This window comes from Onychostoma macrolepis, chromosome 17, assembly GCF_012432095.1.
Source record: "Onychostoma macrolepis isolate SWU-2019 chromosome 17, ASM1243209v1, whole genome shotgun sequence".
Classification (NCBI taxonomy): Eukaryota; Metazoa; Chordata; class Actinopteri; order Cypriniformes; family Cyprinidae; genus Onychostoma; species Onychostoma macrolepis.
Window position 1 is genome coordinate 29398222 of NC_081171.1, and position 27692 is coordinate 29425913.

Genomic DNA, 27692 nt, shown 5'->3' on the forward strand with positions numbered 1-27692 from the left:
TTCTTAACTAGTCATCTTAACGGGAGTCATAAAACTAGCTGAAAATGACAGGTAACGTGTTTTTGTTTCTAAATCATGGGTGAAGGCTAAAAGTTTACATTACAAGCTTTACTGTCATTCACTGTATTCACATTTGCTAACTACCAACTCTTTGAGAACAACACAAACAGAAGAGTTTTACCTCCGGAAGAGATTTCCCATGACTCAGATTATAGATCTTCACGTTATTCACACTGGACACCTGCATCTCTAAAGCGCTCAGACAGAGCTTTCAATCATAACACACAAAATCATGTAAAAGTTGAAGTACAAATGGTATCCGGCATGAACATCAGCACAGGACCCCACGTGGATACACAACAGGAAGTGAAGAGGCGATGGATGAAGTCCGTGTGGAAACACATCCCGCGACGATGGTTCCAAGTACTGAGATTATTATTTTTTTATTTTATTTTATTTTATTTTTGGTAGCAGCGCTAAAATGACTATTCTCTAACTGATTGATGAGCACCATTTTATGTCACACATGTAGCCTATTTTAAATGTTCTTTTATCTATTCTCCCATATGTATTGTTTTAGGAGAATTTAAACGATTTTATATAAACCAGAGGGGGGGATATATATATATATATATATATATATAGCCTATATTCGAGTTTAGAATTCAAGACCCACTTAAAAGATGGACATTGCAAAAACACTATTATTTACAATTATCTCTATTTTGAAATAAAATGTATGTGAATATGCATTTTCCTAGTTATTCTCAGCTGCAAAATATTTCATTTGGTAGAATTAGGTGGGTGTTCTGTGGGTCATTCTACAGAAACGTCCACTTTTGGTATGGCGAGATGTCTTACATTAAAAAAATAAAAATGTAACATTTAAACTTAGACCACATTATTAGATTACCTTTTGACTTTATGAATACACATAAATGACAGCTTAATGATTTTTGTTTATTTTAAAAATATATTTTTGTACATTTATTTAAAGACCACATGTACCATTTTATTTTCACTGGTGTTACCTTACTTCTTTGGCAGTTTTAAAGGTTTTTATGAAATATTATTTCTCTATTTTTTTTCAGCACATGTAGTCAGAGTTACAGAAAAAATAATGATAATGCAACAAATAAAGATATTATGCTTTATTTATTTTAATCAGGTTTGTTAAAAGTGTGATTGAATGATGTTAGTTCATTTGCGCAACCATGTATTTGTTATAAAATGAAAATATTTGAAAACCATTATAAACAAGTAATGATGCTATCCTTTAAATCTTAACTCTTGAGTGAAGCAGAATTCAATGGATGTAAAATTATTATCATGTCACATGTGGTACATTTTATTTAATGTGACAGAAAAAACAAAAACAAAACATGGTAACACCAGTGACATACATTAGACCAAAGATCCTTATTCTTCAACTATAATTATTAGATGAGACTAAACTTTTACATTTGGCATACATTTGGCATTTAGTGAAAGCAGTTAGTAAAAGAACATAAACATAAACTGATCTTCACTGGTGTTACCCACAAGGAAGGTAAAACCAGTGACAGTAACACCATTGACAATTTTCATGAAAAATGCATTTTACTGTCTGCTGCAAGGTATCAAACCACATGTTGTCAATCATGGTATACTCACCAAATTAAGTAGTTTAATCCAATTGTATTCTAGTTTTTTACAATTCCCTAACAATAAGGTAGGTCATACCAGTGACTTCAACTAAAAGCTTCATATGAAATCATGAGATAACTGAGAAAATATCTGATAACTGAAAAGAGACAATGGACTTATCATGGGCCTTTTTTCATAGATCTTTATGAAATAGGTGGAAGAAAGTCAAATCATGTCATCAGTGTGATTTTTATTACAAAATAAATGATTAATACCATTAAACGGTAACACCAGTGACAAAACTCCAGGGGGCCAATACTTTCATTATATATTTTATAATATTCATTTGGCATTTTGTTTTTTATGCTTTTCAATTGTAATATTTCTGTAAAGGCTACCCCTATATATTAAAAATCCGCAAAAATGTTGGAGCCGATAGCCTCGTGGGCAGTGTTTTCACATATAGTCCTTGTCTTTGCACCCTGTGCTTCACTGCAAAAATGCTTTTCTTACTTAGATTTTTAGTCTTGTTTCCATCCAAAATATCTAAAAATTCTTAAATCACGAAGGATTTTCTAGACAAGTAAAAATTATTGTCTTGTTTTCAGCAAAAACAAGTCAAAATTAAGTGTTTTTGCTTGAAACAAGCAAAATAATCTGCCAATGGGGTCAGCAAAATATTCTTGTTTTCTGTTTGAAATAAGATTATTTTACTTACCCCATTGTCAGACTATTTTGCTTGTTTAGAGCAAAACTCACTTAATTTTGACTTGTTTTTGCTGAAAACAAGACAATAATTTTTACTTCCCTAGAAAATCCTTCTTGATTTAAGAATTTTTAGATATTTTGGATGGAAACAAGACTACAAATCTAAGTAAGAAAAGCATTTTTTGCAATGTTTTCTGTCCTATAAAGGCATAAAAATCCACAAAAATTCACAAATGACCAGAAAAGTCAAAGAACAGTTATTTTTTGGTGCCTTTTGGGCTTCGCCATGAAAGCATGTGAGAACCATGCTGTCTGAAGTCAAATCTAAAAATTTGGCTTGGTAACATCTGTGAGGAGAGGTATTTGTTGAAATCTCTCTCTCTCTCTTCAGCATCACGGAATGCAATGTGAGAAGAGCGCGTGTCTCTCATTATGGTAATGTTTGCACACAACACCTGTTCTCTCACAATGCTTTACCAGCGATCACTTTACATAACAGTCCACTGTCTGCCTTTCCTCACATACCTCATGAAGTACGCATACTTCATTCACTAACCTTTATCCTATTAATTCATTTTATAATACTACATTTTACATTCATTTCTTCACTGTTGTATGTAAGCTTCTTACACCTGCCTATGCAAAATACACAGTAAACCTAACTAACCACAGGTAAGTGAGAATCTATGTGAACTCATTATTTATTCTAAATGTATTGATAAACTTGTAAAACTGTTGTTGTTAAAGATGCTCATTACATTAAATATAAATGTGCATTAATTAAATATAAATCAATTTATCCTGAGTATAGTTTGCTGAATGCATTGTATTATCAGTTTAAGCGACATGATTTCAACAGATGACATTAAATTCTTGAATTGAATTGAATCATGCACACAAATGGATTTTGTAAAAACTGAAGATGGATCTCACAGACTATTTCTTTAGCTGATCTTGATGAGGTATTACCTCATTTACTCTCATCATAAAACTTTAGTGTCTTTAGAACATGAGAATTGTGCTCGTCTGTCTCAGAAACCTAATCTTCTCAGACACTGTAGTCAGCAAACCAGTGATACAGTCAGCAACTGCTCAATGTACGTCCACTAGAATTCATAATTTGACTCATTCTAAGTCACAGACTGCTGTCACAGGTGAGAAGAACCAGCATGATGGAGTTCTGGTTGATTTCGGTTCCTCTGGATAAAATCAGCTGTCAGTCTTTAGAGAAACTCAAACGGGTCTCAGCCAAAACAGGTCTGGCCACGAGCTCCAGATTTCACATCCCAGAGCTGAAGGTAAGGAAACACTCTTCTTCTAAGACTTCTGGGCTCTCTGGAGGATCTCCGGTGCTTCACTATAGGCCAGTCCGAGGCTTATAGTTGAAAATTGTTGCTTAAGGTCAATAATCAATGGACAGTAAACAATAATAGAAAAAGGTTCATTTTTAGACACTTTCCACGAATAGAGTACAAAATAGAGTTTGAAGTTCTTAACAAAAGGTTTTTTCTACTTTTTCAATCAAGAGTCAGTAAAAATAAGTGCCAAAATCTTTTTACTGATTCTTACTGACTCATTATATCATTACAAATACTTTGAAAATAGTGTTAAATTGTTGAGCTTGATAAATGCAGTCAATGCTATGATTTTATATAATGAGATTATACTTCTGCTGCCTTCAAGTGCACCTGGGAAATTAAATTTCCCAGAATTACAGAAGCCTGAAACATAATGCAGAAGTAGCCTAAACAAAGCAAAATAATTATATTGTGAACAGTAATCACCAATAGCTACATGAGAATTAAAAATGAGGAAATTCATTTCTTTCTCTTGTTCGTGCATGGTTGGTAACTCTCTTTATTATAAATAATAGTTGGGTGATTAACTCATTGTCGCTTTATATAGATTATAGGTATATCATATTATGTTATCTATGTAATAGATCAATATTTTCACCATATTTCAATGTGATGCACTCCTTCAAATGTCACAACTTGGCAACTCATTTAGAAATGAGTTTTTTTTATTCATAAATACAACTTCCTTCTGTCATTCATGTGCTCAAAATGCGTAATTACAATATTTAGACTTGCACTTCCAGAGCAAATTATAAGGTCCAAATAATGTCACTTCCGGTCTGTCATGGAGATACCAATGTAAATGAGTTATGCTGAAATTATGAAATTTAAATGATTTTAATTCTTGGATACATGTAAGAAGGTACACAAAACTAAAAGTGATTTACTCATCCTTAAGTTGTTCCAAACCTGTTTCTTTCTTCAGTTGAACACAAATGAAGATTTTGGAAAAATGTTGATAACCAAACAGTTGACGGTAGCCATAGTATAGAAAAAATATTATTGAAGTCAGTGGTTACCGTCATTGGTTACCAAGAAGGTGGAGGGCTTAAAATTTTAAGTTGGCTCAACTTTTCCCGTGTATTTGTCTTAAGAAAGCAGTTTTACATGCAGATGCTGTGGGTCTGGATTCTGCTGGATCAAATTGTTATTTCACCCAAAAAGGTTCACTCAAAAGATCTGTCATCATTTACTCATCTTCATGTCAATTTAAACCTGTATGATGTCTTTTTTCTTTGGAGAATGTTGGTAACCATATAGTTTTGGTGCCCATTGGCTTACAAGATAATTCTCAAAATATCTTCCTTTATGTTCGACAGAAGAAGTTAATCATACAGTTTTGGAACGACATGAAGGTGAGTAAATAATAACAGAATGTTCATTTTTTTGGTGAACTCTCGATGTAATGAGAAAATGGGCACAAAATGGAATATAATATTGATTATTTCCAAGCAGGTTATTTTGATTATACTGCACAAGTGTCTGCCATTGTTTGGATTAAATAGACAGTCTTTCCTCAAACCCATGCCAGTGGTTTAGCCAGAATTTTACATTTGGGCCACTCAAACTATGAGTGCCACAGTGTTACACTCTTTAGAAAGTGAGAAAGGAGAAAGATACACTTTTCACCTTTAACTTTAATTAACAGAAGTTTAAGTTTGTATAGAATGATAATGGATAGCGTGATTTCCCTTTACAAACCATGTGACTGGTTTTGAATTGCCCTGTCTTGGCAACATGACTCTAGTTAGTGACCAATTTGTTCCATATGAATTAATGGATTCAAAAGAGCTTAACTGTGTGTCTGTCTGTGCATCAAAACAGGTGTTAGATTGTCAAATGTCTCCATCAGGAGCAACTTCTCAAAAAGTGGTTTCAGAAATTTCTGCTATGATTTAGGTGTTTTGATGGTAAAAAAAATATTGGCTAAATGTTTGATCTCTCAAAGGTTGAAGTGGTATATATTTTTGGGAGGCATGTAGTATAATGGGCCCTCAGTGCATTTTGTTATGTTTGATTCATCTATAATGCCATTGCTGTAGCTTGTGTAACGGTTTATTGTGATGTTTCTGAAGGTAGGAACGCTGGATGTGCTACTGGGGGTCTCTGATGACCTGTCCAGACTGGACTCCTATACGGAGGGGTAAGCACTATTGCTTGAAAAATTACAATTATGTGTATCTAAATATATAAATGCATCATGTGTTCATTACTGAACTGCTTTCTATATTATAATACATTCCAGTAATAATAGGCCCACCTTTGTCCTTTTTAGTTGTTTCTAGTTACTAGCAACCAGTTATTTAAAGTTGTTTTTAGGGTATGATTGTAATAATGGAATATTTTTAGTGAATGTGTTTGCAATCACCTAATGCCATTTAACCCTGTAAAGTGCATATAAAAAAAGTGTACATAAACAAATTGTCAGAAAAGCTATATATGTAGGCCTATATATTTTAAAAAAAGTATAACAAATAATAAAAAGCATGTGTTTTATGTTTTGTATCATATTTGATAAATCAGGATTTCTTATACAGTATATAGTATGGCATAGTGAGAATATGGAAGGGGAAAAAACATGAATTTATTCATGTCCCAAAGCAAGCAAACATACAAAATTTTGCAGATGCTGATATTTATATGACCAATAAGTAAGATAACACTCTGATCTCTTGTAATTTAAATCAATGAGATCTTTATAACAGTATAGTAGATACCTGCATAAAATTATATAAATATCAGTCGTCACTCTATATCTCCAATAATATGCCTTAGTAAGATGATATTTAGATGCTTAGTTTTATGATACAAACATATAATGTAATTCAATACAATGACGATTGAGAGATGAACAAATAAATGTTCTTCAAAAGCCTGATGATCGTATTTGAGACTCACATTTGAACATGATTTTTATAAAAAAAGATCAAATAGATCAAATAAAGTTGCCAAAAGTTTCAGTCCAATATAAAAGATATGACAGTATCAAAGTTATTCTTAAATTTATTTTATAAAATCGGTCAAGATTTGACAGCAAAAAGACACGTGAAGCACGAGCTGAAGATGGACGTTTGCACAATTATAATAAAATATATTTTATTACTAAAAACATCTAAACTATCAGTCAGATGACAGAAGGCATGTAGATTGTGTACAACAGATTATTCACCATTTTCAGTTTTGACCATGTTGATCATTTAGAGGCCTTAGAAATTTTCCAATCAAATATGATACAGTAGACTTTATAGGATTAAGAATCTATTAGATCTTCTTCTGATGGTGTGTGGGGTTTACAGGTTCTTTGTCACTTTAATATATCCCCATATTACCAGTAAGGACTATAGATCAGACTGATGTGTTCTATAGCACGTTCACCTCCATGTGTTTGTGGGAAATTTCTCGAGCTGTTGTCACTCAATCCAGTCGAGTCCAGTTTCAGGTGCCAGCTGACATGAATCTTCCTGTCTCAGCTGCAGTGTTTATGTGTTGTGGAAACTGCCCTCTCCTTTACTCCTTTCTCTCTTTCAGTCTACGATATCCATTCATATGACTTCCAGACAAGGTTACACCGGGTTCAGGTGCTGAGGTGACCTTTGGGGTCATAGCTCTAAGTGTGAACACTAGCAAATACCTATGCTTAATTATCATTATCCTGGCTGAGAGATATTTTGCAGCTCCAAGATTACTGTAAAAAGTGATAAGTTGACTTAACTTAAAAAAAATGAGGAAACCCGCTGCCTTAAAATGATTACGTTTTACAGTGATTCATCGCTAAAGATTTAAAACAGTATTGTTTCATGACCTTATTATCTTGTTAAGTTTAGAGAGTGGAGTCTAGGTATTGTATTTATGTTATATATTCATATATTTAATAGGTTCAGTAATTTCACTTTAATGAATAGCTCCTTTTCATGCAATTAAAGTGAAACAACTGAACATAAACAGGAGAAAAATGCTAATTTTAGAATAAAAACTCTTCATGCAAATGTAATATTGAATAACGCAGTTAAAATGATAATCAAGTGCTTTACATGTGCTTTAGTATGTTACTCAACACATCAAAATAAGTGTACTTTTTCAAAGCACGACAACTTTAACGTAAACTTGACACATTATCACACTTATGAAAATGTGTACTTAAATATGTTAAGAAACAAGTGTACTCTCCTTAAGTAGCCTTATATTTTATTATTATATGTCTTCAAGTTCTGTTTTTAAATATACTTTGAAGATCTGAAGTGCATTACTTATTTATGAATTAAAGATATAAATAAATGGTATAAAAAGTGTTAGTTCATTCATAATAAATTGTACATTAACTACTGTTCAAGTATAGACCCTTAACCAACATGTCACTCTTCTGCATTCTCTTGTACCACTGTAACACAGTGTGATGCGTCAGACCTCTCAGTGTTTGGGTGAGGTGATGGAAGAGTTCAGTGGAAAACTGCTGGAGAGCATGCTGGCCAACGGAGGTGAGTGAATGTGGGGAGCACTCCTCTGTAACAACTAAACCTGAGAAGAGCCAAAGCAGAGAAGAGCTCATTAGCAGAAGGCCACCTCCTCTGAACCAGGCCATGTTCACCGCGAGATCAAGTTGCATAAGATATAAACATGGCTTATTGGAAGTGTTACATACCATGCAAATGCATGCAAATGATCATTGCCTTGCGAGATTGTTTCATTTCTTTGATTGTTAATCAAAAGTCTCAGTAATGCTTTGTTAATATTATCAACAGAGCACAGGACTCATCAGAAAGATCATCAGACACCTTTGAAATCGTACTTCCAGACTATACAAGGTATGCTAACATTTGCTAACTTTCTGAGCTAGTACTAACCTTATTAGTGTAAAGGTATAAGCATATCTTTCAACCTTTGATGAAGTGCACTTAATTGTATCGAAAGTGCACTTGTAATATTAGAAGTATATATATTTTTTAAAACTGCTAATATAATATTAATGAAATACTTATATGTAGTGAAAAAGAGACACTTTCAAGACTGTTTCTTAACAAACTTTTTGAAAAAAAAAAAATGTTTTGAAAAAATGCACTTTGTAATAATGGCAAATTAAAAGTTTTACATTTTAAAATAATTTTAATACACTTCTCTTGATGTGCTGACTAACATACGCTACACATGTGAAGTATGTTTATTTGAACTGCATTGTGTATTTGATGTTACATTTAGCGTTAATATGTTTTACATGACATGTAAGTTTTAATAGCAGTTACATTAAAATATATTTTACTTTATCATTGCCAGTACATTCAGCAGTATACAACCCGAATTCCGTAAATGGTGGGACGTTTTTTAAATTTGAATAAAATGAAAACTTAAATACTTTCAAATCACATGAGCCAATATTTTATTCACAATAGAACATAGATAACATAACAAATGTTTAAACGGAGAAATTTTACAATTTTATGCACAAAATGAGCTAATTTCACGGCGCCCGTGATTTCCAACAAGAATGTCAAATTTGGACTCGTCTGACCATAGAACTATTTTCCACTTTGAAACAGTCCATTTTAAATGAGCCTTGGCCCACAGGACACGACGGCGCTTCTGGACTATGTTCACATATGGCTTCCTTTTTGCATGATAGAGCTTTAGTTGGCATCTGCAGATGGCATGGCGGATTGTGTTTACCGACAGTGCTTTCTGGAAGTATTCCTGGGCCCATTTAGTAATGCTAATGACAGAATCATTCCAATAAGTGATGCAGTGTCGTCTGAGGGCCTGAAGACCACGGGCATCCAACAAAAGTCTTCGGCCTTGTCCCTTACTCACAGACATTTCTCCAGTTTCTCAGAATCTTTTGATGATGTTATGCACTGTAGATGATGAGATTTGCAAAGCATTTGCAATTTGATGTTGAGGAACGTTGTTTTTGAAATATTCCACAATCTTTTTAAGCACTATTTCACAGATTGGAGAGCCTCTGCCCAACTTTACTTTGACTCTGCCTCTCTAAGACATCCCTTTTATAGCTAATCATGTTACAGACCTGATGTCAATTAACTTAATCAGTTGCTAGATGTTCTCCCAGCTGAATCTTTTCAAAATTTCTTGCTTTTTCAGCCCTTTGTTGCCCCCGTGCCAACTTTTTTGAGACCTGTAGCTGGCATCAAATTTGAATTGAGCTCATTTAGTGGATAAAAGTGTAAAATTTCTCAGTTTAAACATTTGTTATGTTCTCTATGTTCTATTGTGAATAAAATATTGGCTCATGTGATTTGAAAGTCTTTTAGTTTTCATTTTATTCAAATTTAAAAAACATCCCAACATTTACGGAATTCGGGTTGTACTTTAACCACATTTCAAACACAATGCCCCCCCCCCCAAATATGATTGTAAAGCGCTTTGGGTGTACAGCAATACACAATAAAAGCGCTATATAAATGCCTCATTCATTCATTAAAAAATGCTAAAGTATACATTGAATAATTCAGTAATTCAACTCAAATTGTCAAACTCGTGTATTAAATAAATTCAATGCACACAGACTGAAGTAGTTTAAGTCTTTGGTTCTTTTAATTGTGATGATTTTGGCTCACATTTAACAAAAACCCACCAATTCACTATCTCAACAAAATAGAATACTTCATAAGTCCAAAAAAAAAAAAAAAAAAAAAGAATTTAGTTGAATTTTTGGCATTCTGGAAAGTATGGTCATTTACTGTATATGTTTTCAATACTTGGTTGGGGCTCCTTTTGCTTTAATTGCTGCCTCAATTCGGCGTGGCATGGAGGTGATCAGTTTGTGGCACTACTGAGGTGGTATGGAAGCCCAGGTTTCTTTGACAGTGGCCTTCAGCTCATCTGCATTTTTTGGTCTCTTGTTTCTCATTTTCCTCTTGACAATACTCCATAGATTCTCTATGGGGTTCAGGTCTGGTGAGTTTGCTGGCCAGTCAAGCACACCAACACTATGGTCATTAAATCAACTTTTGGTGCGTTTGGCAGTGTGGGCAGGTGCCAAATCCTGCTGGAAAATGAAATCAGCACCTTTAAAAAGCTGGTCAGCAGAAGGAAGCATGAAATGCTCCAAAATTTCTTGGTAAACAGGTGCAGTGACGAAAAAACACAATGGATCAACACCAGCAGATGACATTGCACCCCAAATCATCACAGACTGTGGAAACTTAACACTGGACTTCAAGCAACTTGGGCTATGAGCTTCTCCACCCTTCCTCCAGACTCTAGGACCTTGGTTTCCAAATGAAATACAAAACTTGCTCTCATCTGAAAATAGGACTTTGGACCACTGGGCAACAGTCCAGTTCTTCTTCTCCTTAGCCCAGGTAAGACGCTTCTGACGTCGTCTGTGGTTCAGGAGTGGCTTAACAAGTGGAATATAACAACCGTAGCCAAATTCCTTGACACGTCTGTGTGTGGTGGCTCTTGATGCCTTGACCCCGGCCTCAGTCCATTCCTTGTGAAGTTCACCCAAATTCTTGAATCGATTTTGCTTGACAATCCTCATAAGGCTGCGGTTCTCTCGGTTGGTTGTGCATCTTTTTCTTCCACACTTTTTCCTTCCACTCAACTTTCTGTTAACATGCTTGGATACAGCACTCTGTGAACAGCCAGCTTCTTTGGCAATGAATGTTTGTGGCTCACCCTCCTTGTGAAGGGTGTCAATGATTGTCTTCTGGACAACTGTCAGATCAGCAGTCTTCCCCATGATTGTGTAGCCTAGTGAACCAAATTGAGAGACCATTTTGAAGGCTCAGGAAACCTTTGCAGGTGTTTTGAGTTAATTAGCTGATTGGCATGTCACCATATTCTAATTTGTTGAGATAGTGAATTGGTGGGTTTTTGTTAAATGTGAGCCAAAATCATCGCAATTAAAAGAACCAAAGACTTAAACTACTTCAGTCTGTGTGCATTGAATTTATTTAATACACAATTTTCACAATTTTAGTTGAATTACTGAAATAAATGAACTTTTCCACGACATTCTAATTTATTGAGATGTACCTGTACTTCTTTTTCACAAGTGAAGTTATGTCATAACCAGTTGGACTAAGTTTTGCATGATAAACACAAGGACACCAGAAAATAATGTGGTGTAAATATCCTTAGAGTCCTTTTACATGGTGCAAACTCCCACATGAATTATAGGCTATCAGCAGCCATAACCAGAAGTCCATCCACAAGGACAAGTAGTCTCACCTAAAATATATGATTTAGACAACTTCAGCTTATGTAATAAACACTCATGTGCTTCCAAGCTTTACAAATCGGAAACTCACCAATAAACATAAGTGCATTATTGTGAGTGTAACAGAAGCCAGATGGTAAGATGTAAACCTCATGATCTCAAGAGGTGTGCTAGGAACTGGTGTTAGAGGCTGCAGTCTGTAGCGTCCTTATTAGCGCACCTACCTCCCATGCCAGAAAGATAGGTTCGAATCCTGCTCTGAGCAAGTACGTGGGAAGTAGAACTGCAGGGGTTACATTGATGCCATTTTGTCATGCGTAGCACACTGAACTACAGAACACTGCACTGTAAACCAATTTAGAAATTTGATCTTTTGCAGTATAGGCCTTTATGAAGTTTTATAAAATTTTAAAAAAGATGTCTATTGAGATTGATTCCACACTAAGTGAAAGGTTTCTATTCAGTAAATCTGACTGAATCCTGCTAATTTAAGCAGTTAATAGCTGCACTTCCACAAAAAAAATATTAAAGGACATATTCTGTATAGTAAATGAGAAATCACTTTATCTGCCTGCTGTTGTAATTATGCCGCTGTTCTGCTTACAGCATTCACTTTTTTCTTGATGTTTCAGTGGATTTGGCAACATATGTGACCAGGTTTCAATGGGACAGAGCCAAATACCCCACTGCACAGCCTCTGAAAACCCTCGCTGACATCATCTCCAAAGTATACCCCTTATATAAAACACCTTCTTAAACAATTACAACTATTTGTTTCTATATGCCTGTTCTATTGTATAAATGTTTGTCTGTGTGGGTGGTTGTGTGTGTGTTTGTATGTATGTTAGCAAGTTTCTCAGGTGGACACCGAGTTGAAATCCCGCAGGGCGGCTTACAGTCATGTGAAAGCCAGTATTCAAAGCTTTGAGCGAAAAACTGAGTGAGTTTTCATATCATGAAATATCATATCATGAGGACAAACATAATATTTTGAGGTCTATTTTAGAACTATTTTTTGCATTGTTTTCATTAAAAATTATATTACAGGAAAAATTATATTTCAATGCTTTAGTATTTTCCCGAGAAACTTTTGAGTTCACTTGCAAAACTTTTGTGATGAAAATAATATGAGGGAATGGAAGGAAAAAATATATTTCAATGCTTTTGCATTCGCTCATAAAACTTTTGCATTCTCTTAAGAAACGATATTCACTCGCAAAACTTTTGTGATGTTAATAATAATAAAAAAACATGGTTCCCTTTCAGTCAGTCATGCTCTAGTTACGTCGATACGGATGTTTGGGGTTTCCCTTGTGAGCCCCAATCACCTCTGTGTAGTAAAAACAGGCCACAGAGACATTGACGAGTGGAATTAGCATGCAGCCACTCCTCCGTGCACGCCGGTATATAAGAAGGTGGAGTGTATGCACTCATTCAGATTTTTGTTTGGAGCCAAACGGTTGCTGCTATATGTGCTTTTCGTTTTCTCCAATCACCTGCGGGAAATTCTCTTTGTTGGCCACTTCTGTTTACGGTGCATTCAGTGGTGTTTCCCCTGTCATAGCACGGTTAAATTCTGTGATTCCCCCCTTGGCGCTTTGGCATCAAAAGAGCAGTTTCCCTTGAAGAGCTACACAGATGAGAGTGTCTTTTTAGCATTTCTAGATTAGGTTGTTTCCTGACCCCCTCTGACAGCCACGATAGTTGTCTCATGTGTCTGGGCCGTAAACATGCTGAGACTTCGTTCATGGATGGTTCATATCCTCATTGTGAGCACATGTCCATGGCAATGTTGAGATCGTGACTTTCCCTTCTCGTGAGGGGGGAAGTCCCCTCAGCTGCAGCTCAGCCCGGAAATTCTGGAAAGCATTAGTCCTCGTTGGTTAGCACTCTGGATCTGAGGGTTACAGTGGGAGCTCTTCTGTCATGCCAGTCCTCACGGACCTTGTTGCATGCCATCAAGCTCCCGAAGGAGATTGCCGGGCTGTCTCACAGCAGTCCAACAATTTCATTTGGGGTTCTGGAGGAGGACCAGGTGCTTCATAGGATGAGGACTCTGATGAGCTTTCTCCTTCTGGGAGCACTGCAAAGTCAGAGTCTGACTCTGAAGTGTCTTCTATGCTTTCCTGGGCAGTCGAGAACATTGGGCTTGAGTGGAAACCTCCACCCAACCTGGAGTGTTCTCGGCTGGACGATCGGTTCCTAGACATGTGGCGCAACTTGCAGCCATAACCAGCCTCAGTGCCAATTTTCCCGGAGGTGCATGAGGAGGTCACGAAGTTGTGAAGGGCACCTTTCTCTGCCCTAAGCTGCCTCCTATTCCCTCACTACCAACGTGGCATTGTTAAAAGCGCTATACAAATAATAGTGACTAGGTAGGCTACGATGTGGAATGATAGCTGTTACTTGGCATGCTTGTACCTGCCATCTTCTGCATCACCAGATCTCGTAACACAGTTAAGTAGTTGTGGCGCTTTCTATAAGGAACCCAAACGTCAATGTCATAACATCGGATGTGTCTGATTGAAAGGGAACGTCTGTTTGCCTTGCTCTACCCTAATGTACTACTCAAACAGCCTACCAAAGGAAGCATGAAAGATGCTAGAAATGCTCAGTAAATAGCACTACATACTACAACCTTCAATGTTAGCACTCCTCCAAGGGGGAGCATACATCCCCACAGCTTACTCAGGAAAGGGAGGCAAACAAGAGCAGGACATAATGCTTTGCCCAGTAACTCTCATTACCCAGGCTCTAAACCTCAAAGGAGCCACAGGGAAGCTTAGGCCCTACTTCAAGTCTCAAAAGTAACAGGAGGAGAGCAGCTCATACCCTGCATTGAGTAAAGGCACAAAGGGGAGTGATATCCCTACTTCAAGAACCAAAAAAGAGTTGGGGAGGGACATAACCAAAGTAAAGGGAATATATACTGCCCTACCTAACTCTGTTCACTTTGCTTAACCATTGACTAGAGGGCACAAGCAACAAGGTGTGACAAGGAGAGTGATTTAGTTCTAAAACAAAACTCAATCCCTGTGAAACCAGCAACCAAACCTCCTAGTCAGAGGAGCAAACAAGAGAAAGGCAGGTTGCCATTTGCCAATAACTCTCACCCACCATACTCCAAACCCAAGGAGGCCACAGGGAAGCTTATGCCTACTATGGGAATCTGATCCCATATATGCCCTACTTAAAAACCCCACGACATTGAGGAGAGCAGCTCAATCCTGACTTAAATAATGATAATTCTCTAGGACTCTCTATAGCTAGCACTTTACTCTAATGCTAACCGTAGTATGCAATATATAAGAAGGGACACCCCACAGGTCAACTACCTCTGCTTGCCAGGTTTCTACCACGCAACCATCCACAGGGGAGTGTAAAATTATACTTTAGACCCTAACATAGTGGAGAATATACCTCAACCCTTGAAAAACATACTTCAGGATATCTGAACCAAAGTACAGTATCTTGCTGAAAAAGTGCCGGTATGCATAAGTAAACAAATACTACTCAGAGTGCAATATGAAACAAGTGACAGAAAGAGCTACTCAAACAGTTGGGAGCCTTGGTGAGCGTGATTTCACCAAGTACAACATGTTCCTGGATCAACATCCTTGTTGATCCTGGAACGTCATTCCAATCAACCAATCAGAATTGAGGGATAACTTTTCAGGAAATAAAAGTTTTAGGCTTATGATCAGGGTTAGGTGCTTCGACACCCTTGTTAATCAGCTATGATTTCTCACTTATTTTAGGAATAAATTATGGGTAGGGTTAGGTTTAGGGGTAGAGATTGAGTTAAGTCTATATTTTTGGACAATAATGTTGATCCAGGATCAACAAAAGATGTTGATCCAGGAACATGTCTTACTTGGCAAAATCACGGTGACCGCCTTATTCATCCTACATCTCCACACTGAGGTGTTGAGATAATGGAGGAATTTCTATGTAGCTTGTATAGTCTCTGATTCATCTAGGAGGTTTGGGTGCTAGTTTTACAGGTTTTCAGTAGGGTTTGAAAAGGCTTGCAAACTTGTGCAGGGAAGTAGAGGAACCAACATGAAAGTGAACTGCCAACATGAACTGCCATCGCCCAATGAATTGGCATGTTTGCTACATGTGCTCAGACTCAAGTCACGCTGATGGCGCTCCCCATAGCATGAAATCCAGTGCCCCCTCAGATTTTTGAGCCAAGTGGATTTTGAATGCAGCTTCCAAAGGACAAAAAATACCTGAATAATATTTTCTATAATTGATACAATCATACCAGCGTGATTAAATCGTTCAGCGCTTCATATCATCAGCTGCTAAATACAAATCTGTGTTTGCTGGCTGGCCCTGAGCCAGAGACAGACGCGGTTTTACTGCACAGCGCATTATAACCAATCACACGATTCTGTTGAGCTTATGAATGCAATAGTCAATCAGAGGCACTCTTTCTGGCAAATTGTCTCGTCAGAAATAACAAAGTGCAAATGTGTGTACGAATATGTAAGTAAGATATTCATTTCACTGTGTAAACAGCTTCAGTGATTTTAATGGGAGTTTTTGAGAGTGCTTGAACTCTGTCAGTGAAAATGTTCTTTGATAATGTAAATGTTCTTTGCTCTCTTTCTGTACAATGAAAGTGTTATGATAAGTACCCTAACTTACAATGTTTTTATTCATAACTTTCAATGTTAATTCACATTAAATATAAAAGTCAGTTGTATTAAAACTATGTTATGGCATGACACCCATATATGTTACTTAAGTAAACAGACAGGTTTTTATACATAGTTAATAGAAAATTAGGTTACTTTGACCATCGCCCACTACAGATCAACTAACATAATCTATAAAGGTGAGAATTGAGATATTTCATGATATAGTTAATGCGTTTGGGAATGTTTAAAAAAAAAAAAAAAAAAAATTATATATATATATATATATATAGTGCTATTGTGCTATTGTGGCTGCTGTGTGTCACATGCCCACACAAACACACACACACACTCGTGCCCCCTCAAAAATAATGAGTGCATGACGCCCCTGCTCCATACATTTCCCTTCTAAATGCAAAAATGTAAAATGAGGTTCTTAGTTTTTAAATGTGACCTGGACGTTTATGTGAGATTCAAAGAAAACTTAATAACCATCACTACTGCTGTACTTAACCAGGGGAAGCTTGCAGACCCGTGCATTGACCAATATTGTGAAAAAGGAGGACTTGGTTTTGAATTCAGAGTACCTCACAACACTGCTAGCTGTGGTGCCCAGGTCAGTGTGAACTCTGAGAGCATATCTTAGCTCACATATTACTGATCAAGCATTTTTTTTAAAATTTATTTGTTACATCATTTCTGTAGAACGGCATATGCACTATGGGAGAAGACATATGAGTCGATGTCAAAGTTTGTGGTTCCTCGTTCCAGCCGGTTGGTCCCCATGCATGTTTGTTGAGTGGTTTGTATTTCAGGGTTCCCACGGTCATGGAAAATCTGAAAATTGTAATTTTAATAGTTTAAATGCATTAATCGCGGATTAATTGATCATTGATATCTGGACATCCACCCCCTTAATCTCTATAAAATGCTATTATGAAATCTGTATCTAGTAATCATGAATGACTGGAAAGGTCATGGAAATTCACTGAAAAAACAGGCGTGGGAACACTGTTGTTTCGACAGCCCAGATTTCATCTCATTTTACATATCTTGCTTTAACCATGTAGCAGAAGGCTAATCCAGCTGTATTATCAAGTTACTGTCTGGTTGTCGTAGTTTGTCTGGCTGTAGTCTGGGAGATGGTTTCCAACTCATTGGCTTTAATTGGCTCTGTGTATTTTCTCTCTGTTTCAGACATATCAACCAAACCATAGTCATTTTTCAGTTTGCCTCTACTCTTTTGCATGGCATAATAACTATGTTTATATTTGTATAACAGGAAGTTGGTTGAGGATGCAGATGCAGGGATTTTCACAGTAACCCTGTTTAAGAATGTCATTGCCGAATTCAAAACCAATGCCAAAAAGCACAAGTAAGCTTACTCTCAAATCTTTACTACACAGCCTTGTTAAAAAGATGCAGACTTTTAAAAAGAGTGTTTTTGGACATTTATTTGGATGTTCATTTCAATTAAAAGAAAATATATTATTGAATTTATATTAAATGCAATTAACAAAACTTTAGAGTGCTTTTGAGTGCCACCTAAGTAGAACTGAAGTACATGTTCATAAGTAATTTCATAATTACTTCTATGGAGTGACATCAAAACCTGGAAGACCAATTTGCCATGAGTTCACTCAAGATCTGCAAGTACACTCTCCTTTAAAAATGTACATAAGTGGCATGACCTCTAAAGGGTGCATAAAAGTGCCTTAAAGGTACATATTAGTATTTAAATTGTACATACATATACTTAAATGGAACATATTAGTAACTTTTTAAAGTGTACCGCCCCTATGACAGCTTTTAAACCTTTTTTTTTCTGAAAGTGTACAGTTTTTTCATATACTTTTAAGAATTTAATATTTAATATTTAATTTTAATATTTATTTAATACAATTAAGTGCACTTCTTTTTAACAAGGTTTGATGTGCCTCTATGCTTATTTAGGCTGAATAAAGAAACTACTTATTCCTGTGGTGGCCAACAGGTTTACAGTGCGGGAATACAACCTGGATGAAGCCGAGAAGCAAAAGCAGGAGATAGGCCATCTTGCTGTGGATAAGAAGGAACTGTATGTAAGTAAATCCTAATAACTGAGAGCCTATTCTTTTTTCCTAATATAAACACTAAACAATATTCATTTAAAGTTCTTTATTGAGCACTGTTTATAGAGAAGAAAAAAAAAAACAGACCACAGAGATGATCAAATAAGCATTTTGCATCAATGATTCTTCAACATGTTCAACTGTGTTTGGATGCAACCTCCTGCTTTTTCCATTTTCACACTTTTTTATTTTGTTTTGATTTTTTTGTCTGTCACCAACACCGTTAGATAAAAACATGTGTACTGTCTTAAAGAATATTTATGATATGTAATTTCAAATCTACACCTTCAGTAGACTACAGAATGGCATGAGACTGGATGTTTTCAATCCCAATTTTTAGCTTCAATTCGTCAGTACAAAAATCTTGTTGAAAAATTTCCATATTTCCCATTTTATGCGTTAAATGCATGCATGCAATTTATTTTTGTCATTTTTACTAGCTACTAATTGACCTTATAACAGGTGAAATATGGAAAAATATCTTCATGGTAGAGACAGACCGTGATATTGTTTGATTTAATGCTATCCTTAATTTCAATATCTGAGAGTGCTGGCAAAAAAGTAGACATGAAACCTTATAATGTTGTAACAGCCCATAGCGCTGTTACTATGGATTTAGTTAGGGTGCAGTTTTACTACAGCCCTCTGGGGGCTCTAGGGTGCTCCCCTCCTCTATATTAAGCCCAGGTGTGGTAGTAGAGTGAGTTACATTGTTTGGTTGGGAGGAAGCATGGCTTCTCATGCTACCTTCAATGTTTAGAGTCCTGGTTGAGAAAACGTCGATGTTTTAAGCTCAATCAATAGGGACTCTTTTGTACCTGTGGTTATTCTTGCCACTGAAGGCCACGCTGTATGTACCTGGGAGATATCTCTAGGATGGGTTTCCTGTTGCTGTCGTGGACAGTTTGAGTTTCCTCACTCGGGGACTAGAGTGGTTTTGGGACTATATGGTGGAGTTTGTTGGATGCACATTGAGCTTTGTCGTCTTCATCAGAATCATCGTCATCACCTTCGATATCATCGTCTTCATTGATAAGTACTACAGACATTCAGTGACATTCATGTTCCCCATTGGACTATGCTTAACTTTCAACCAGTTTCCACTCCTGTTTGTATGCTTGCAAACCTACATGCTTGCATTTCACAAAGCAACCGAGACTGTTGTTTTTTTGTTGTTTATGTTGTGATTGGTTTATGCCAACTTCTACCACACAATAATAATTGGTTTAATCTCACTCTGTGTATTGATTTGGTCATTTGTGTCAACATATTTGTGTTTTAAGGTACACTTATGGAGAAAGGTTGGTGGGCCCCTCTCTCAAAATATATTGTAGTGGCTCGTTCTTTTAAAGAGAAGGGGAGCGGTTACATATTGGCGCCCGAACAGGGACCATTAAGCCTTATATTTGTTACCTTTAACAGTGACCATGTCTTACAATAGGGACAGCCAGATTGCTCTGGATGGGATTGAGGCCGTGCCTGATGGGGAGTTTGCTTCTGCTCCGTTCACTACACGAAGGGAACCCCTAAGAGACTTAATCCACACTTTTAGTGACTTGTATATTGATTCAGATGACGAAAGTGTGGGAAATGAGGACAATGTACCTGAGGTTCCAGATGATTCCCATTTTCCACCTCCTCCACCACCACCGGCGATTGATCCTGAAACAAACCACGACCCGGCTGCTTCAGTGGGATCGTTGATTGAACGCCTGACAGATCGGTTCGCTGGTATCGAAGACCAACTAGCTGACTTTGGCCAGAGAGTGAGTACGAACGTTTCTTATGGTGAATTTGAAAGACGATGCAAAAAGAGGAAAGAATGTCATATCAAATACAACGTGAGTGTGAGAAAGTGAAGAGTCAAGTGGAACTGCTGGTTCAGGAGCTGGGCCAATCTGTTGTAGATTGCTTAAAGCGAAGGGATCGTCAATTGGAGCACAGATTCCAATCCTTGTTTGCCATCTGCATCCACCCCGATTGCCCCAGTCCCTAATTCTACAGTTTCCTTTCCCCACTCTAAACAAAGAAATACAGCTTACAGTGTACAGTCCAGTTACTTACCAATGCAGGGCAGCCAATCCGCAGTACAGTATAATCCCCCAGTGAAACTAGATTTCCCTACTTTTGGTAGTACCCAAGAGGATGATCCTGTGGTATTTATTGAACATTGCCAAGAATATTTTGCTGTCCGACCCCTTAGCGATGATGAAATCCTCGCCTCACTCACTGCTGTTCTCAAGGGCACCGCAAAGGATTGGTGGATGGCAGAACGAAGGAAGGTATATAACTGGAGCCAGTTTAAAGAAAGTTTTCTGCACTCTTTTTTAAGTGAGGACTATGATGTTGCAGCAAGAAAACCGTTAGAGAGGAAACAAGGTACCAAAGAAAGTATCAGAGATTTTGCATTTCACTATCGAGCATTGTGTGTGCGGTGGAGAAAAGGAATGACTGAGAAGGAAATGGTCCAAGCCATTCTTAGAAATTGTAATCCCCGGCTTGCTAGTTTACTACGTGGGACCGTCAAAGACGTGGGAGAATTAGTACGGGTTGGAACCCAAATAGAGAGAGATTTTGATGAGTCCAAAAGATATTGGAGTCAGGCTAATGTGGAGGAACAGAAGAGGAAAGTCTCTTCAGTTCACGATCCTCAGCAAAAACCACCACAAGCAAGCAATCGAGTAGTGCAATCTTTCCAAAAGGCTGTGCAGCATGACTATAGAAATATCACCCAGCCGATAATTCTACAAGACAGGTATGCCATTGCCTTGGTTGACACAGGTAGCACTTACTCGCTGATCCAGAAATCTTTTTGTAACAAGTTGTGGCCCCAAGAGCAGTACCAACCCAGTGAAGGACAATCCTTTCTACTGGCCAATGGACAAAAGCAGACCGCCATTGGAAAGGTGACGTGGAAGTGTGAAGTGCAAGGACAGATTGTAGACCTGGCATTTTATATAATGAGAGATACTGATCTGACAGTACCCATCATACTGGGAATGGATTTTCTGTTGAAGACCGGAATGGTGCCAGACTTTCACAATGCCCAGTATAGCCTGCCCATTGCAGGGTCTATGAAAGTAAAAACCTTCCCCTTTCTTCATCATGATATCAATCCCACCATGCATTTTTACCTTGCCATTTCTTCACCTGCCTGCAGCGACGAAACTCTTCAGTGCATACACCAACTTTCTTCGGCAGCAGACACAGATCCGCAGACAAAAGAAAAGTTGGAGAGTTTAATGTTGAGCTGGCCTACTGTGTGTACTCAAGAAATCGGTCGCACTAACCTTATTAAACACCGCATCATTACCACTGATGAAGTACCGTTAAGGAAGCGTGTGTATAAGGTCTCTATTGAAAAGCAGCAGTTCATTGAAGAGCAGATACAGGATCTGCTAGACAAAGGGATCATTCGACCATCTACATCCCCCTGGGCTTCTCCGGTAGTGGTGGTACAAAAGAAGGATGGAGGATCTAGGCTGTGTATTGACTATCGTGGATTGAATGCTAAGACTCACCTAGATGCTTACCCCATGCCCCAGATACAGGATATCTTGGAGTCACTACATGGTGCCACTATTTTTAGTACGCTGGACCTAAAAAGTGGTTACTGGCAGCTGGAAATGGAGTCCGACAGCATTCAAAAGACCGCCTTTGTAACATCCACAGGGCTATATGAATTTCTTTGTCTTCCCTTCGGCCTAAAAAATGCCTCTGCGTCTTTTCAACGGCTAATGGAACATGTTCTCCGAGAAGTAAGGGGCACGTGTTGCATGGTATATATTGATGACATTGTCATCTATTCTAAGACCATGGGAGAACATCTACAACACCTCTACCAAGTATTCACATGTCTTCACAAGGCTGGACTCACGCTTAATCTGAAGAAATGCAATTTTATTCAAAGATCACTTGCATTCCTTGGACATATAGTTTCAGATGAAGGTGTAAAGACAGATCCAGCTAAAGTCGATGCAGTGAAATCATTCCCTGTCCCTCAATCCATCAAGGACGTACAAAGGTTCTTAGGATTGGCAGGTTGGTACCACCGTTTTATATCTCACTTTTCAGAGAAAGCCGCACCACTGCACGCTTTGAAGCAGAAAAACTCGACATGGATGTGGACAGAACAGTGTCAGAGCGCATTTGACACAATTAAGCAAGATCTGGTACAAGCTCCTGTTTTAATAGCACCTGATTTTAGCAAGAGTTTTCGAGTGCAAACTGACGCAAGTGACTTAGGCCTGGGAGCTGTTCTTACACAGGAATCCTCAGGAGAGGAGCATGTGATTGCCTATGCTTCTCGGTTGCTCAGAGGAGCCGAGAGAGCATATTCAGTATCAGAAAAGGAGTGTTTGGCCGTAGTCTGGGCTGTTGAAAAGTGGCGGCCATACCTTGAAGGTCGGCCCTTCGAAGTCATCACTGACCATGCTGCCCTGACATGGGCCTTCCAACACCCAAAGCCTTCTTCTCGCCTCATTCGTTGGACAATACGGTTACAGGGATTCCATTTCACTGTAAAATACAGGAAGGGACAATGTAACACAGTACCGGACGTATTGTCCAGAACTCAAAATCACAATGCTCTGCCTGACACGATCTTCATTGTTAACGCTTCCAAGACCACTGCATCACAAGTCAGCATGCCAGTAGACCTCACTCAAATTGCAATATCACAAAGTAATGACCGTGAAGTTCAAGAGCTGATGGCCAAAGCTGAGAATCAGACTGTACCAGATGCTTCACGAATCCAATACATTGTGAAGAATGGTTTTCTGTTTCGCAGTGTGCCTGATGGTCAGAAAGGACAAAAATACCAACTGATAATTCCATCTGTTCATCGGGAGGCCTTTCTGAATTATGCCCACGACAATCCACTCAGCGGGCACTTGGGAAAGCAGTGGGGAGTTGTCCAAAAGTTGACTACTGCGTACCATCCTCAGACAAATTTGACTGAGCGGGTAAATCGTAATCTTAAAACTATGATAGCATCCTATGTAGGAGAACAACATCGGCAGTGGGACAAATGGTTAGCAGAATTCAGATTCGCCATTAATTCTGCCTGGCATGAGAGCACAGGATTTACCCCGGCAGAAGTCGCTCTTGGGCGCAAACTCAAAGGACCTATGGAAAGAGCTCTTTAGCAACCACCTGACAGCCCTTTCTATTCCTTACTTGACCGACAAAAGGACCTCATCAGTCTGGTAAAGGAGAATGTGGAGCGAGCCCAAGCCAAGCAGAAACGGTACTACGACCAGCGCCACAAACCAGTACAGTTTCATGTTGGAGATGTAGTTTGGGTACGGACTCATCCTTTATCCAGAGCAGATGCTGGCTTTATGGCCAAACTTTCCATAAAATGGAAAGGTCCATAAAAGTTGTCAAACGCTTAGGTCCTGTTAATTACTCTGTTTCCCTTGAGTCTGATCCGTCTAACGTTGATACCTACCATGTACAGAATCTTAAGATTTGTCACGGTTATGACAAATCTTCCATTGAGCAGGGGGGTATGTAACAGCCCATAGCGCTGTTACTATGGATTTAGTTAGGGTGCAGTTTTACTACAGCCCTCTGGGGGCTCTAGGGTGCTCCCCTCCTCTATATTAAGCCCAGGTGTGGTAGTAGAGTGAGTTACATTGTTTGGTTGGGAGGAAGCATGGCTTCTCATGCTACCTTCAATGTTTAGAGTCCAGGTTGAGAAAACGTCGATGTTTTAAGCTCAATCAATAGGGACTCTTTTGTACCTGTGGTTATTCTTGCCACTGAAGGCCACGCTGTATGTACCTGGGAGATATCTCTAGGATGGGTTTCCTGTTGCTGTCGTGGACCGTTTGAGTTTCCTCACTCGGGGACTAGAGTGGTTTTGGGACTATATGGTGGAGTTTGTTGGATGCACATTGAGCTTTGTCGTCTTCATCAGAATCATCGTCATCACCTTCGATATCATCGTCTTCATTGATAAGTACTACAGACATTCAGTGACATTCATGTTCCCCATTGGACTATGCTTAACTTTCAACCAGTTTCCACTCCTGTTTGTATGCTTGCAAACCTACATGCTTGCATTTCACAAAGCAACCGAGACTGTCGTTTTTTTGTTGTTTATGTTGTGATTGGATTATGCCAACTTCTACCACACAATAATAATTGGTTTAATCTCACTCTGTGTATTGATTTGGTCATTTGTGTCAAGATATTTGTGTTTTAAGGTACACTTATGGAGAAAGGTTGGTGGGCCCCTCTCTCAAAATATATTGTAGTGGCTCGTTCTTTTAAAGAGAAGGGGAGCGGTTACAATGTTAACCTTTTCATTCTCACAGGACATAGCAGTAAATGTATATACCAATATTTCTGTTTGGCTGAAGTTTAATATATATTTTTAACCAACATGTAATATAGATATGAGGATGGGCTAGTGAGAGCATTTTTTTGGGGGATAGTGAGAGACTAAATTGAAAAAAAGAGAGAACTAAATTGTGTTAGAGCATTCTAGTGATCATCTGTGATTAATTTCAAAATTAATGGCCAGTAAAAGTTTTATTCAATGTCTCAAGAATCAGTGCAATGATAACAGTGTGCTTGTTTGTCCCAACAGAGAACATTTTTGTGTTGGCTAAAGGTAAATTTCAGTGAGATCTTTGTGGCCTGGATTCACATCAAGGTCCTCCGTACATTCGTTGAGTCAGTTCTCAGGTAAAACGTATACTTGAAGTAAACTAAATAAATCATACATATAAACAGATAAACACAAAACTCATTGCAATTGCTCTGCTGTTGGTTAGGTACGGTCTGCCGGTCAGTTTCCAAGCTATTTTGCTACAACCCACTAAGAAGAGTTGGAAGCAGCTAAGGAAGCAACTCAACTCTTTATTCAAACACCTCGACCCAGCAGCGGCAACCGGTAAACCAGATGTAAGATTTGTTTTCATTCTCTTTTTGTACCTCCAAAGTAACACACGATTAAAGGATTGGTGCACCCAGAAATTACTTTCTATTATAAAATACGGAAAGTTTAAATGTTGCTTGAAAAAAAATTGGCTGCATATAGAAATATTTTTGAAAAAAAAGAAGAAAAAAAAAGAAATATTTTTGAATAGTCATCAATGGAAAAAGATCCTCTTTAATACCAGGTGGTGTGGTTACTACATCTACTAGCATTTATACTCACCCTCATGTCATTTCAAAGCCGTGTGACTTTTTATTTCTTACGTGAAACACAAAAGGGAAAATTCCAAAGAATTAAACACCTGCTACTCACTCTTTTGTAACGAATGGGACTAAAGTGTTGAAACTTCAAAAATTACACAATAACACCCTACACTGTAAAAAGAAAAAGGTTGAGCCAACTTAAAATTTTAAGGCAACAAACTTCAGCAGATTTTTGAGTTTTCTCAACTTGTTGTTTTTAAGTTCATACAACACAAATTTGAGAATCTCCCACAAAAACAAGTTGAGCAAACTCAAAAATCTGCTGAAGCTGGTAAAAAATGTTTTTTTTTAAGTTCGCTCAACTTTTTTTTTTTTTTTACAGTGTAGAAATACCTCAAAAATATCAGAATTGTAGAACTGCTCACTGACATTAGCTGTTTACATTTATATATGAAGAGTTCGGATACAAAAGCCTCTAAGTGCCATCTGAAAATTTCATCTAAAATGAGCATTTTTTTTCAGGCTCCCATGTGTAGGTTCAGTAATTTTACTCTAATGGCAGTGTATAGGTCCTTTTCTATGCAATTAAAGTGAAATAACTGAACATAAATATAGGAGCCTGATAAAAATGCTAATTTTAGAAGAATATTTCAGACTCTTCATATTTTTATATACTGTACAAGGTTTGGGATATTGCATAAAAAACACCAAGATGCTCATAAAATCTTAAAATGTGCATAAAAAAGGAATGTACTCAACTGAGGTGGTTATTTTTTTTATTCAGTAAGAAAACATGCACATAAACTACAATGAAAATAAATATACCGAATAACAAAATTACAGAATCAATTCCTGGATACACAACAACAACAACAACAACACCAACAAAAAAAAAACAAACAACTAATGTGACTTTGCCTCAACATACCATTAGATAACTGGATTAACCAGAATAGCAATCCCGTTTCACCCCATTTGTTTTAGTCAGTCTAAAATGCCTGAGCCAAAGACTGCCGTCAAAATAATTTGGTATAATTACCTCCCAGAACTGGCTCACAGATTTGCATTCCTAAAAATCAGGCATCCAAACACAAGATGACAGCAGCTGTTATTGCTTTTTATCTGTGTACTCTGAGGTGCAGATGATTTGTTATGTAGGAAAAAAGAGTCAGAGGCTTCCCTGAATGCAGCAACTGTTTGTTTATTAATAGTTTGCATCCTTTTCCCAGAAAGTGAAGGTTTTTTTTCTCTTTCTGTCATTCTTCCTAGGTGGTACTTGATATCCCAGATGGAAACACCAGCCAGCAGGAATATTACTCTTACATCTGTTATCCTATCAAAATTCATTTGGTGGATCCAAGTTAATGCTAAATCATAGAATAACTTTATTTGGCACTTATTGTTTTGCATCTTGCAGATTTAAATAAACCCTGACAAGCAGATGGAAGGCATGGTTATTGAGTGTGAACTTTATGACCTGCAGTGTGTGAAGTTGTGAAGACAGATACATTTACTTGGGAACTATACTGGTTTTTAAATGACTATTTTTGTTGCCAAATTACAGAATCATCTGAATTACAGATTAGTTGTAACATTGATCCCAGGTTTTATACTCTGGAAATGTATCATACTAAAAATATATTTAAAAAAATACATTTTAAATACACAATAAAAATGTATAACAAAATGTTTTATTTCTGTCACGCCCCTGGACTGTTTTGTTGTGGTTTTTGCTCCCCATGTGTTCCCTGTGACCCAGTTTCTTCCCAGTCTGATTGTGTTAATTTGATTCCAGGTGTGTCTCCTTAGTTTCCATGATTGTCCTGTCTTTAAAACCCTCAGTCCTTTCAGTTAGTGTTTGTCGGTCTTTAAGTGTCTACCCTGCCTGTGATCTGTGTTCCTATTTTGAATATTA

At 37.6% G+C, this 27692-nt stretch overlaps 2 protein-coding genes across 4 annotated transcripts in view; one reads left to right on the forward strand and one right to left on the reverse strand.

Moving 5' to 3' along the window:
* The window catches only part of nol10 (nucleolar protein 10), a 24248-nt gene extending 23863 nt beyond the window's left edge, over positions 1-385 (reverse strand). For both annotated transcript variants that reach the window (XM_058749971.1, XM_058749970.1), the window contains exon 1: positions 182-385. In XM_058749971.1, coding sequence (XP_058605954.1) covers positions 182-247 — 66 coding nt within the window. In that variant the 5' untranslated portion in view covers positions 248-385. The remainder of the gene's footprint in view (positions 1-181) is intronic.
* Positions 382-27692, forward strand: atp6v1c2 (ATPase H+ transporting V1 subunit C2). Of its 2 annotated transcripts, XM_058749972.1 has the most exons (15): positions 382-423; positions 2726-2769; positions 3489-3632; positions 5768-5835; positions 8082-8167; positions 8432-8494; positions 12501-12595; positions 12717-12808; positions 17032-17130; positions 17220-17288; positions 17797-17889; positions 18508-18595; positions 25224-25321; positions 25411-25540; positions 27047-27692. In XM_058749972.1, exons 2-15 carry the CDS (start codon positions 2767-2769, stop codon positions 27140-27142), a joined length of 1224 nt encoding a protein of 407 aa, XP_058605955.1. In that variant the 5' UTR covers positions 382-423; positions 2726-2766; the 3' UTR covers positions 27143-27692. The 2 variants fall into 2 exon arrangements, with proteins under 2 accessions (XP_058605955.1, XP_058605956.1); XM_058749973.1 differs by lacking the exon at positions 17220-17288.

Coding starts and splice junctions, on each gene's coding strand:
- atp6v1c2 (XM_058749972.1), top strand. Junction 12,809..17,031: donor AGCTTTGAGCGAAAAACTGA/GTGAGTTTTCAT, acceptor GTACTTAACCAG/GGGAAGCTTGCAGACCCGTG. Junction 17,131..17,219: donor CTGCTAGCTGTGGTGCCCAG/GTCAGTGTGAAC, acceptor TCATTTCTGTAG/AACGGCATATGCACTATGGG.